This window comes from Delphinus delphis, chromosome 2 (assembly GCF_949987515.2).
Source record: "Delphinus delphis chromosome 2, mDelDel1.2, whole genome shotgun sequence".
In the NCBI taxonomy this organism is placed as follows: Eukaryota; Metazoa; Chordata; class Mammalia; order Artiodactyla; family Delphinidae; genus Delphinus; species Delphinus delphis.
In genome coordinates, this window is record NC_082684.1 from 74,320,160 (window position 1) to 74,332,734 (window position 12,575).

Here is a 12,575-nt window from a genome sequence, read left to right on the forward strand (position 1 = left end):
GCAGGTGGCACTCTGGTCCTGTACTTGCCACTGGGGTGGGGGGGCTGCCCCCAACCCTACAAATAGTGAAAGCCCAATAAAGCCTGAGGGGGGAAGCCATATTTGAGGTAGAAAACGTGTGTGAAGCACAGCCAGGGAAGAGCCTTCTTACACAGGAAGTAGGTATCTTGCCCTAAGCCTTTGGAACTGGTTTCAACAAAGGAAGGTTTTCTTTTTACCCCTTTCCAGGCTGGGGGGCAAATGTGCCCCTAAACTTCCACAGGAGGCACTCTACCCTCTGGGCCAGAGCAGGGCACAGGGGCAACATCAAACCAGAATTTCTAGATTTCTAACAGGGACTCCCACCCATTTCCCCAGCCTTCTGCTATTCCCCATACCCCAGGGCAGGGAAATCCCTGCTGCCTCCCCTCATCTCTAACTCAGCTGTAAAGCGGTTTAGGAGCCGCTGGCAGAATCAATGGCATCGACCAAGGGAGGGAGGGTGGCAAGGGATTTTCCTGTGCTTAACTACTGATCACGGCTAAGTGGAAATCCTATAAACACGAGCGGAAATCAATGGAGGCTGCTTAGCGGCCAGGGGAGAGGGGCGGCCCACAGATTGCATCTGACGGATGAGGGAGAGGGGGCAGCCAGGGAGGGCTCCAGGAAGGATAGCTGAGGGTAGGGGGAAGGAACAGGCGGAGCTGGAGAGAGAGGAGTCACCGTGGGAAGGGGAGCCAGAGAGGAAGAGGCACAGTGAGCCCAGGAATGAACCTCATTCAACCCGGAGCTTTCTTCCCCATCGGGCAAGTGACACCCTAGCCCAGTGTCACGTCTGGATCTTCCAGTCCCCTAAGGCTTCTCTGTGGAGCTGTACACTTCTAGCAGGCGCTGATAGTCCTGAGGCCGGAAGCGCTGTAGGTACACAATCAGCTTGGCAGGTGCCGTCTCCTGCGCCAGCACACCTACAGGCAAAAGGAGAATGAGCAGAGAACCAGACAGAGCCGAAAATGCTTTGACTCTCCCTGCCCACGCAGCTGGACCCCAAAGTTGTTTCCAAGGCAGCACTGGGATTCCGAACACCGTCCAACCAGCTTCTCTAACTTGCCAGCCCACTCCCTGATTAGCCTAGGGAAGCGGGGCCTAAGAGGGCCACTTGAGGCAGCAGTGGGCCTGGGAAGCCAAGCATGAGCCTCTCCTCCAGCAAGAAGTGGTGAAAGGCACTCAGGCACCATGAAGACAGAGGGTGCCTCAATAGCGACTCATTTCAATTACTGCGTCTGCCCCCCAATCAAGATTAAAGCCTATCCAGCCAGGCCAAAGCTCATTAGCTTGGTAATGAAGCACATGCAGAGATGCACACAGAGAGAGAAACCAAGGGATGTAGGAAGAAGAGACGCAGCTACAGCCATGGGCTGGGATTCACGGGGAATTCTAGCCTGTGTGCTGTGGAGTCACAATAAGCCAGTGTCTGAATGTTAGTGCCTGGCAGCATGCCGGGCAGATAGCAGGGAACTCGCTGTGGGTTTGCTGGGGAGGCAAGAGCAGCGTTCCAGGGCTGTAAGGCCCGACGGCATGCACGACACTATACTCCTGTGGATGAACTGTGTACAAGGGAGCTAAGCCTGGGAATGGAAAAACTAATCTGCTAACGTTTGCCCCACAGTCACATAGACACAACGTTCTCGCCTTTTACTCAAGCCAATAGGACAAATTAAATGAGGATTTAGTTGTAAAAGTGAGAGGACAGGAGTTGGGGGAAGGAAGGATGGATGGAAAGATGGAAGAGGAGAACTGACAAAGAGAACTGAAGGACACTTGCAGTGACTAGAGGTATGAGAACTACATGAGACAACGACTGGGATGGATTAGAGACACATGGAAGGATTCAATCCAGGTTAGACAACTACTGCAAAAGAAGAAACCGGATTTGATAGAGCCCTAAGCAAACCGGGTCCTCTAGAAAATTGCTGAAGTAATTCCCCAGAAATAGCCTCGAGACCCTCCCCACTAACTGGCCCAGCGGGTACACCCAGAAGAGGAGCAAGGGAAGCACAGAAGGGCCTGTCTCCCTCACCAAGCATGCTGCTGAGGCTGTTGATCTTCTCCAGGGCAGCTGGGACTTCGGCCTCCTCTTGCACCAGGGCCTCCACCTCACCCACAGCGTAGCCAAAGTCAGCTGTATCCAGGTCCACCCTGAGCGGCCGCTCCTCTTCATCAGCTCCGCGCGGCACCAGTTTCCAGGCACTACGCTTAGTCACAAAACTAGCTACTTCCTGCAGCCCCAGCGGGCCCAGCACAGCAGCCATGCCTCCAGCCCCCGGGACTTCAGCCCTCAGCACCTCACAGAGCTGGGCCACAACTGCAGGCTCAGCTGTGAGTTCCATGTACTTAGTGTGGGGTCCTGAAACACTTGCTGCTCCGGGACATTTGAGCTCCCATCCACTGCCCTCTCGCTGTCGGAGCCAGTAGTCAGCCCGCATGAGGCTCAGCTCAGGGGTGTCATAGTAGCTGTCTCGGAAAGTGACTCGGCGCTCCAGGGTACCCCCCAATTCCTGCAGCCGCTCCTCTGTGCCAGGGCTGGGAACGAACTTTCGCTCCACTTCAATCAGGCCCTGGGCCATGCTACCTGCAATCAGTCAATCAACAAACATTGGCTGAGCTCCCAAAGACCCCTACCCCCGGAAGAAGTTAGGAAGCGCACACACTGTCACAGGGCTCTCTGTTGGGGGCCCTTCCTCCCTGCCTCTGTGATGGATGGCCCCTTCTTGTCTCTGATGTTCTAAGGTTCAGCAATAGGGATAAGTCTCCAGTTAGACCCCTTCCACTGCTGAAAATGCCCTCAATCCAAAGGGCTCTCTAGAAAGCAGGTGTAGCGGGTGTCCTTTCAACGCGCCCGCTAGACACCATGCTACCCCGGGAGGACGGCGGCTCACTGCCGGTGGCGACCCCGCCCGATCCCCCCACAGCAACGGCCAGCGGAGCCTCGGGTCTCACCTCAAAGCCCCAGGATCTCCCTCTCGCGGGACCTGGAGAAGGGGGAAGGGAGCCCACGCCACGCCCGCGAGGAATGCCGGGAGCAGTTCCTGGCCCCGGACCTCGGCCCGGTTCTCTGCACACCCGGGAGATCCCGGCACAAGCGGCCATATTAGGCCCGCTGTGGCGAAGCCGACGGCAGGCCGGGGCCCGAGAAGCCTGCTAGCTTATGGGAGGCCGCAACCTCCGCGGTGGGCCGAGAGAGAGGCCATCTCCCTGCGCTCTGCTTCTCTTCCCAGACCCCTGCCGCTCTCGGGGGTGGGAGCGGCCCGGCTCTCAGGCCGCCGGCTGAGTCGGCACCCTGGGGCCCGGGTGCATGATGGGAGTTGTAGTTCCAAAGGGAGACTTTGCTTTCTTGCCCCACGCGTCGCTATGGTGACAGGAAAGCTGCGATTAACGCCAGCGGGACTCGACCTAAAGTTGAGAGAGTCGGATGGAAAAGGAGCTGAGGCCCCAGTCCTGTCTCCAACCCCCTCACCCCGTTGGCCGATGGGCCTGGAATACAAGCCACTCACTCAGACGCTGTCCAGCAAATATTTTATTAACTAGTATGGTGTCCCACTGAATGCAGGCCAGTGGGAATGAGCTAGGGAAAAAAAAAAAAGGATAACTAAGACCAGTACAGCTATTCTAGACTCTGGAGTTTTAAAGGGGAGTTAATACATCCCCATGAATGTTCAGGAGAAGGGTGGATGGGAGACTTTCTGTAAGAGGAGGAAGTGATATTTTGGATGAAAACTAAAGACATGATGGAATTTCAACGGTTGGAGACCAAGATGGTGACAGGAACAGCATGAGCAAAGGCTCAGAAGATGGAGAGCACCTGGCCCATGTGTAAGAGGAAAGAAATGAATCTAGAAATACACTTGAGGGCAGGCTGGAAAAGGTTTTGAGTGTCAGACTGAGGAGTTTGTCCAGCGGCCCCTGAGCAGGCTTTGTCAGGAATAGGAGAAATACTTATGTTCATTTAAAATATAGGAAGACATGAGAATGGCCCTTTGCTTTGGGAGACAAAATAGAGAAGGCTTCTTCTCCTTACTCCCTCCCAGGGCTATGATTAGCTGGAGGCATCAACTGCATGTCTGATTCTTTGAGTAAGGTAGCTTGCTGAAGAACAGTGGCTCTTGTCAGCTCCTGGGCCTGCTCCTAGGATGGGTGCGAAGTGCTAGGTTCTCAATACCTGTCCTCTCCCCAGTATGTTTCTGGAAACACGTGACCCATGGGAGGTACTGTGGAGAGGACACTGGTTTACAGACATGGCATCCTGAACTTGGGATCTCTTTAAGGCGTACCCCGCCACATCCTATGACAGGTACCAATGTGCAGAGAGGGGAGGGACCCCAGCCCCTAATTCCTTTCACTGGCCTGCTTTTCATCTGTCCTTTGCTTATCAGTTTTGTTGCCCAGAGGAAGAAGACTTAATCTCTTCTGTGAGTTATAAAGTCCAGTCCAGTAGGGCCAAGGCAGCAGTTTAAGGAAAAGGAAAGACCAGACTCCAAAGCTAGACAGACCTGGAGTTGAGTCCCATCTTCACTTTACTGGTGTTTGGCATTGGGCTAGCAACTCCACCTCCCTAAACCTCTGTTTTCTCTTTGGTAAAATGTGGACTGTCTCACAGTTAAGTGTGAGGAATTCAGTGACAAACTGTCACATCACAGAGATTCAAAATGTTAGTTTCTTTCTCCTTCCTTTTTTCCTGTGAACTCCAGGATTTTTTTCTTTTAAGAGAAGTAGGCTATAGCAGCTAGTGTGAGGTCTGCAGTCAGACTATCAGGATTTGAATCCTGGAGAGGTCACTTATTGGCCGTGTGACCTTGGGCCAGTTAATTAACTTGTTTGTGCCCTGGTTTCCTCAACTGTAAAATGAGACTAGTTGTGAGGATTGAATAAGTTAATATATGTAAAAGTGCTTGGAACTGTCCCTATGCGGTCAATTAATTTTAGCAGCTATTGTTATTAGAATATAGGAGAGCTTATAGGAGCTGATAAACTGAAGATGAGGATGGGGAGCCAGAACCTCCGCTCCCCCCACCCAACTATGGGGACTCTGTGACCACGTGGAGGAGACAGAAGCTCCCAGGGACCAAGACTAATTGCTGTGGAAGATAAGGTTCTAGTGCCCAATTGGAAGGGACAGGAACTAATAAAGCAAGAAGAAGGGAGTGAAGAAAGAGAGATAGGCCTCGAGTGGCTCCGGGAAGCTGGCAGAAGCCAGGACTTGCTCTAGAACTGATTTAAAACAAAATTACAAAACACGTGTGCGATTTCTGCAGGCAGAAGGAAGAGGAGGAGAAGACAGGAAAGTGTTTAAAGGAGCCTGCCCTCTTTGCAGGCACCGGCTTGGACCTGGCCCCACAGTCAAGCAGGTGGCCAGGACCGCTATCCGCCTGTCCTCGGGCCTCGAGTCCCGCCCACAGTCCAGCCAAGCAGGCGGACACAAGCTCTAGAAACGGGGGGCCGGGGCGGGGGCGGGCGGACTACAACTCCCGGCATACTCCGCGGCGGGCGGGCCGCTGCACCTGCTCAGTGGGGCCGCCCCGGGCGCCTGGGTATTGATTATTCCATTGTGTGGGACGCCTCGGCTCCAGCCAGTGAATGAGGCGGAGGAGTGAGGGCGAGGAGGAGGAGGAGGAGGAGGGCGAGGAGGAGGAGGAGGAGGGCGAGGAGGAGGAGGAGGAGGCAGGGAGCGAGCGAGTGCCCAGGGTGAATCAATGGAAACCCCCTCACGAAGCCGGGAAAACACTTCAGCCGCAGCCAAATAGCATTGATTATTTTCCTTCACTTCCCTCACCGCCGTGAATTTATTTATTTATTTTTTCCATCTCCGTCCCCGACGCCCCGGAGTGAGCGCTGGAGGGAGGGAGGAGGAGGGGAAAAAAAGGAATCAACACATCGGAGAAGTCCCTTCCAAGAGCCACCCCCTCCCCTCCCCGCCTCGCGCTGCTGGGCGGCCGCGGTTCGACTCCCGTCCCTGCTTCCAGCTGAGGTGTAAGTGCATCGATTTCCGATGCTGCTGGGTTGGTTTTTTTTCTCCTCTCCCTCTCTCTTCTTCCCTTCCTTGCTCTTTGGAAGCTTGAGACGGAGGGGAGAGGAGGCGCTCGGAGACTGCCGCTGGAGGGCACGGAGAGGGACGGGAAGGGACTGGGGGAGGGGACCCGGACGGACAGACGGACACACCGAGAGCCTGAGGAGAAGGAGGGACAGGGGTATGGGAGGGAAGGAGAGGGCCTGCGAGCGAGAATGGGGCGAAGAGAGAGATGCCGGGGTGGAGGTAGAGACGGGGAAGGGAAAGGTTTCGAGGCTGGACCAGGAGCCAGCCGGACAGATGGAGGGTAACGAGAGCCTAGACGGGCCGCGCCGAGCTGTGCAGGGAGCGGGGGTCCCGGAGGGAAGGGGAGGCCGGGGAGTGCGGGGGCTCGGAGCTGTCAGTCTGGAGGCGCCTGGGTCTCGGTGGCCCCCCGCCGGCCGCAGGATGGGGGAGGAACGGCGGCTAGCAGGCAGGCAGATGGATGGGCAAGCGCGCTGGGGGGGTGGGAGGGTGGGAGAGGACGTGGATACCCTTAATCTTCGATCTTAGGTTTTGCCAGAAGTTGAGTTGTTTGTTGGTTTGGGGGGGTTGGGTTTTGTTTGTTTTGTTTTGTTTTGGAAAGGTGTGAGTAGTAGGTGAGGGGAGGCCTCTACTCCTATTCAAGGTGAAGTGTGTCTCTCCTGGCCCCCAGCTCTCCATCTGCTCTTGTCTGTCCCTCTCTCTGAATAGCCCTATCAACGAGAACTCGACCACGCGTTTTGCTGCTCCTGTTGCCCCGCTGGTCTCTGTCCATGTGTCCCTACCTCTGGATTTTGACATTCTACACCTCATTCATTCTCCCCACCCATCCATCTCCGAGTCTGTCTGTGTGTCACTATCTCCGGATGTGACCTCCTACCCGGGTGATCCTTTCCCTGTGTGTCCCTGTCACTGTGTGTTACACCTTGGCTGCCTGACTGTTCTACCCACCTAGGACTCCATGCCCTTTCCTTCAGGGTCTGAATGGATATCTCTGGCCTTTTCAGGCCGCTTTGGAGTTTGCTTATCAGTCATGACTGATGTTTGTGGTAGTCACTGGTCAGAGGCCTGGAAGAGTGGAGGGATGGAGCAGATGTGTCTCCCCCAAGGATTCGAGTGCCCTTTCAGCATGGCCAGGATGGCCTCCTCTTCCATCTTCACCCAGGGAGCTTTGGAACTTCCTAGCATTGTTGACTGTCCCCTTTGCCATGTGCCTGTGTCCCCCATCAGGACCTCACCTCTGGTCTCCTGTGTGTCATCTGCCTCTCCAGGAGCTTCCCACCACAAACCTCTTCCTTTCTGACTTGGTTTTCCTCCCTTCCCTCACTTTACCATTATATATCATTTCATTTCCCCATTTTGTTTCACCCCCTTTTTTCCCCATCCCTGTCTCCCATGATCTCCTTTGCCTCTTCTTCACCCTTGTTCCCACAATCTGCACTCCTCCTACCGTTTATCCTTGGTCACCCTAAGTTTCTTGTATTCCTTACCTTCTCACCCAGCATTTTAACTGCAGCAGCGAATGTACCAGAGAGCAAAGGGGCTGGGGGAGTTGGGAAGTATGGTTTGTGAAAGCACATAAACAGGCCAAGAAATCAACTTACTGGACTTCCAGGGGCATAGAACCCCTTCATCAGTCAGGGCCATTATGTTCATTCACTGTCAACTTTGATTTTGTAAAGGGACGTTCTCTGGGATTCTAAGCTCCACCCTGCTTGGTTGCCCCTTATCTTTCAGTTCATTCTAGACATCTGTGGCTCTTTCTCTACCTTCTAATTCATCTTTTTCCTGGGTCCTCACTCTTTATCATATTTGGATTCAGCATGATTCTTTACGAGGCAGTTTTCTTTAGTGTGACGGAAGCGATTGATATCTTATGCAAGGGGCCAGGTTCATTCAGCCTGAAGAATGGGAAAGGTGGATAAAGAGTCTGGAGAGTTTACCTTGTTTTACGCCCATTATTGTTTTTCCAGACTTCAGGAGCTTGAAGGGTAAAAGGAGGAGGTAGATATGGGCAGAAAATGGAAAATTTCAGAGGTGAATAGAGTGACAGAAAGGAAAGGGAGGCCGGGTGCAATAAATGCATGGGGTAGAGAAATGCATGACATGAGGAACGCGCAAAGGAAGGGATGAAAATACATGTGGAATGGGGGGGCAGGGGAGGAACCAAGGGGTGATTAATGAAAATTGGGAGAATGAAATAAAACATGAATTAATAGTGATACAGAAGGAGAGAGGGAGAGAAAGGATAGATTATTTCTCAAGAGGAAGGTCATCAGAAAAAGCAATATGAACTGAATAAATACAGTGGTAAAATGGGGGAAAGGAGGAATGGAAGAATAAGATGAGGTGGGAAAAGAGTATGGTACAAAGAAGGGAAATGGAAGGCAAAGGGAGGAGTGCTGAAGCAGATCAGAGCTGCACAGAGCTTGGTAGGGGGAGAGAGGAGAGATGAGATATCAAAGGAAACAAATGCCTCTGGTGTGAGAAGGACACAGCATGATGGATGCAAAGAGAGCACAGCAGGAGGGGCGATTTGGAAAAAAGGCAGAGCAGAAATACCACTGGGCAAAGCCCCAAAAGAGGGAGATGCCAAAGGAGAGGAGAGAGAGCGCAGAGATATCTGGTGAAGAGAAGGAGAGATTTGGCTCGTTCCATTGGCCAAATTCCTCACTACCCCCCCGGAGGCCTTTGCTTTTCAACCCCAAGCCAGGGCAACGTGAGCAAAGACATGAAAAAGTAGAATTCCCATTTACTTTAGCTGATAGGAACTGGAATCTTTCTAGCCCCCTGAGCACCAAAGACCTCCAGCCTCTGATGTCATAAACTGCTGGTGTTGCCTTGGCAACCTGACAGGGGTCCTCCCTCCATGATGTCAGAGCAGCCGGTGTTACCTTAAGACCCATAGAGGAGCAACTTGCTGCTTTGCTGGGGAGCTGCACACATATGGGGCTGGGGCCAGAGTCAAATCTGTAGGATTCCTGCATCTGGTAGCTTGACCTTGCCGCCCTGGAGCTGTTCTTAGCTCCAAATGAAGTCTTGTTTGTGAGCACCTGAGGTTCACTAGAGCCTGCAGGAGCAAGGGAAAGGGACCTCAGGAGACAGGGGCATTGAGGACGGGATGGTGGGACTGAAAAGCAGGAAAGAAGGAAGAGAGCTGGAAATGGCATTTACAGAATGTGAAAGGAGAAGGGCTCTGTGAGCAGGGAGGGGAGTCCCTGAAAATGTAAGATGAACCTTGCTTTGGGTTTAGGAATGGAGCCGGAAGCTGGAAATGCAGATTAGAGGGGATAGGAGCTGTGTGAGAGCTGTGTGAAGCAGGGATACAGAATAGGGAAGGATTCTGAAATGCCAGAGGGCATGGTGGAACTTGGCTGTGGAGGGAGGGGAAAAAAAAGGGGGACTCTGAGAGAAGCTGTCGGGTGAGAGATCCAGGGTGAGTCCTGTTGGCCATATGAGCAGGGGCTGCATCTGTCTAGTTTCCCATCGTTTTCCAGGACCTAGCACAATGTCTGTCACACAGAGGATGCTTAATATCTATTGATCAAGAGGTCAAATTAATAGGGAGAGGCTAAGGAAAAGACTTGCCCACCTTCCTTTCACCCCGCCCCTCAGGCCTAAGTCTGCATAAATGGGCAAGCTGGGAAAGCAGACACTGAAGGAAAAGGCTGGAGGGGAGCAACTGTGAGATCTGAGGCAGAGAGAGGAGAGACTGGGTTAGGGGCCCACTTGGAAGCATCCAGGGCTGACTCTAGGGGCTGATCTGGGGAGTCTTTGCAGAGATAATGGGAGGAAAACATGAATGAACAGTCTTAGGAGCCCAGAAGGAAGATATGGAGGAGGCTAGAGAAAGGAGGTGGTTTCCAGAAAAGGTTGAGAGTTGTTTCTAAAGATAGAGTCGGAGATTTTGAATTGGAAGTAGCATCCTTACCCCACCCCATTCCCAATCGTGAAACCACAATTGAATCTGCCATATATAAATTAAGTACACACACACACACACACACACACACACGTGCGCACGCACGTGCTGATCACAAAGAGTTCATAAATCAATTCCAGGCCCATCCTAAACACCCTGTCCAAATCCAGACAATTACAAGGAAGTCAGCATTGGCCAAGTGGGCCAAAAGGCAGAAAGAGGCACAGACTTGGATGTAAGAAACCCTGTGAGGGATGGCCTTGACATCTGACTACGCAATGCGTTGCTGGAGTCGAGAGACATAAAGTAAAAGAGGGAGAGGCAGGAGATGCGGAGCTCATCACAGCTCTGAGGTCTGAAGGGCGGGGAGTCTAAACACGGAAGCCATAGAGGAGAAAGATGCACCCAATCAGGAATTATAACTTAACCTGTTCCTGTGGCAAATGGATCAAAGGAATCTAGGAAAGAAGCTCGGGATGAGAGGAAGCGAGCTGGGAGCCCTGGGGGAGAGTCTAGCTATAATAAGAAAGGCCAGGGCAGCTGGAGAAGGGGCCAGTGGGCGGGGGCCTGCAGGGAGGACAGCGGCGGCTGGATGCACTGTCAGCCACCGCCATGGACTTGGGCAGCACATATTTTGCAGCAGGCGACAGGCTGTCGACACGGCGGTCCTTTACCTCACTGTTAGAAACTCATTTCATTGATTTTTCCATCTTTCTTCTCTGGCTTCTCAGTCATCCCACCCCTCACTTTTCTAGAGCCCCTTGCCTCACTGTGGAAAGCCCCAGGGGACTGCCTGCCCACCCGTCCTCCCCCCCGCCAGGCTGGTGAGACAGGGTGAAGGATTTAGAGGTGCCTTTCAGCACCCTGAGGTAATCCCATTGGCTCTCAGTATCCCCCTCTTATAAGCACTCGTGCAGACCAGGGCCTCTGTGTCCAGTTGTCTAGGGTGCCCAGTTAAGGGGTAACAGGGCTGAGATCCACCTGCTCTCCTGTCACCAAGCTGCACCACTGCCGTGCACCTGGAAGAAGACACCTTTTCCTAATCCCTCCCAAGACAGCTCGGCACCCCTCAAAATCTCTCTTTCAAAGTCAAATGAGAGAACAGGAGCTGCCTCTGTATTGGGGCAGGAATATGGTATTACACTGAAGCCAGGGTTCCAGCCTTGGAATCACAGCAGGGCCACCCAGTGGTACAGTGTTGGCACAGGGGCCTGTGAAATTAGAGGGCCATAAGTAGCAAGCACTCTCTGTGGAGAGAAGAGGGCATTCATATGCTGTGTCTGGTCCTCTGTGGCATTTTGATGTGCAGAGTAGGTGGGACAGGGGTGGGTGAAGAAACGTTTACTTCACGTGTGGACATTTCCCTGGTGCCTCCTCCAGTTACAGCCAACTACCCTCAGCCTCTCCCTTTGGGGCTGGCATTGGGCTAAAGGTCAAGAGTCAGTTGCCAATCATTTGGCTTCTCAGTGAAGGAGGGCAGAGGGTGGGACAGGAGTGTTAGGTTGTGTTTCCCTGAGGAACTGATGGGGTAAACGCCATTTCCATCCTCAGATTTTTCACTCCTTGTTTTGTTGGTGATGCACCCCTACCCCACCCCAGCCCCCAGTCTCAAGCCCAAGGCCCTCTGGCCCACCCTCCTTTTTCTCTGGTCTTGGCAAGGTTGTTTCTCTGGGGCCCAGTGTGTCTTGAGTCTCAAGTGTCTGAGTCTAGATTCTGCTGCTTGCTTTGACTCGTGTGCCTGTCACGCCCCCCCCCCATCACAGTTGTCTTCCTTTCTATCCAGCCATTTCCACGTTCTGTACCACTTTTCCTGCTTGGACCACAAACTGCTCCTTCCTCCCATCCCCAGCTTCATCAGGCTATGTGGTTTTCAAAACCTAGAGATAAATCCCGGTGATTTAGGGAAAGGAGTGTGCTTGAGGTTAGGAAGAGGGAAGACCAAGATACTGGTTCAGGATGGACGGGTCAGGGAGGAGTGGGAAAAGCGGAAGCAGGCTGAATAGGACGAGAAAGAGGGAGTCAAAGGTAAAAACCATGTGACTTGGAGCCGGGAGAGAGGTGGAGAGAAGGCCACGGCTTAAATGAAAAAGGAAGGAAGGCGGTAGGCTGAGGCTGCGAGGACTAAGAAACGGAAGAGAAAAAACCCGGAGCCTGACCCCCTGCAGAGAAATGACGGCCGAGAAGGAGGAGGGAGGCCGAGCGGTTGTGGAAGAGGCTTAAGGCGGAAAAGGCAGGCGGCCGGCTCAGCCTCCGCGTCAGTCCTGAGTTCAAGCCGTGCCGGCTTTGACCCTTGTGGGAGGAACTGAAGTGGCAAATTAACGACGATAATGAAGTCACTGCACCTTGTTTGTCTTTGCTGGTTTCCCCTTGAGATTTGTCCTTTGGCCAGACGGGGCACCGTGGGGGAGGGGAGGGCCAGCAGCAGGGAAGGGCGGGGGAGGGGCGCGGAGAAGAGGGCGCGGAGGACAGACGGACCCGGGGAAAAAAGAGGGAGGGGGATGAGGAAAGGGGAGAGGAAGCCAGGAATGGAGGAGAGGAGGGACGGGGGACGAGGGAAGAGGAGGGCAGGGGAGAGAGGCGCGGAAAGACGGG

General features: G+C 53.5%; 1 protein-coding gene across 2 annotated transcripts in view; it reads right to left on the bottom strand.

Moving 5' to 3' along the window:
- Window positions 1-86: 86 nt before the first annotated feature.
- The window catches only part of THTPA (thiamine triphosphatase), a 41,908-nt gene continuing 29,419 nt past the window's right edge, over window positions 87-12,575 (bottom strand). The window contains exons 1-3 of one of the 2 annotated variants that reach the window (XM_060004827.1): window positions 2,977-3,303; window positions 2,057-2,608; window positions 87-944 (exon numbers count right to left, since the gene is read on the bottom strand). In XM_060004827.1, the coding sequence (XP_059860810.1) occupies window positions 832-944; window positions 2,057-2,603 (660 nt within the window). In that variant the 5' untranslated portion in view covers window positions 2,604-2,608; window positions 2,977-3,303 and the 3' untranslated portion in view covers window positions 87-831. Of the gene's footprint in view, window positions 945-2,056; window positions 2,609-2,976; window positions 3,304-12,575 lie in introns of those variants that run through there. The other variant, XM_060004826.1, reaches the window with a different exon arrangement.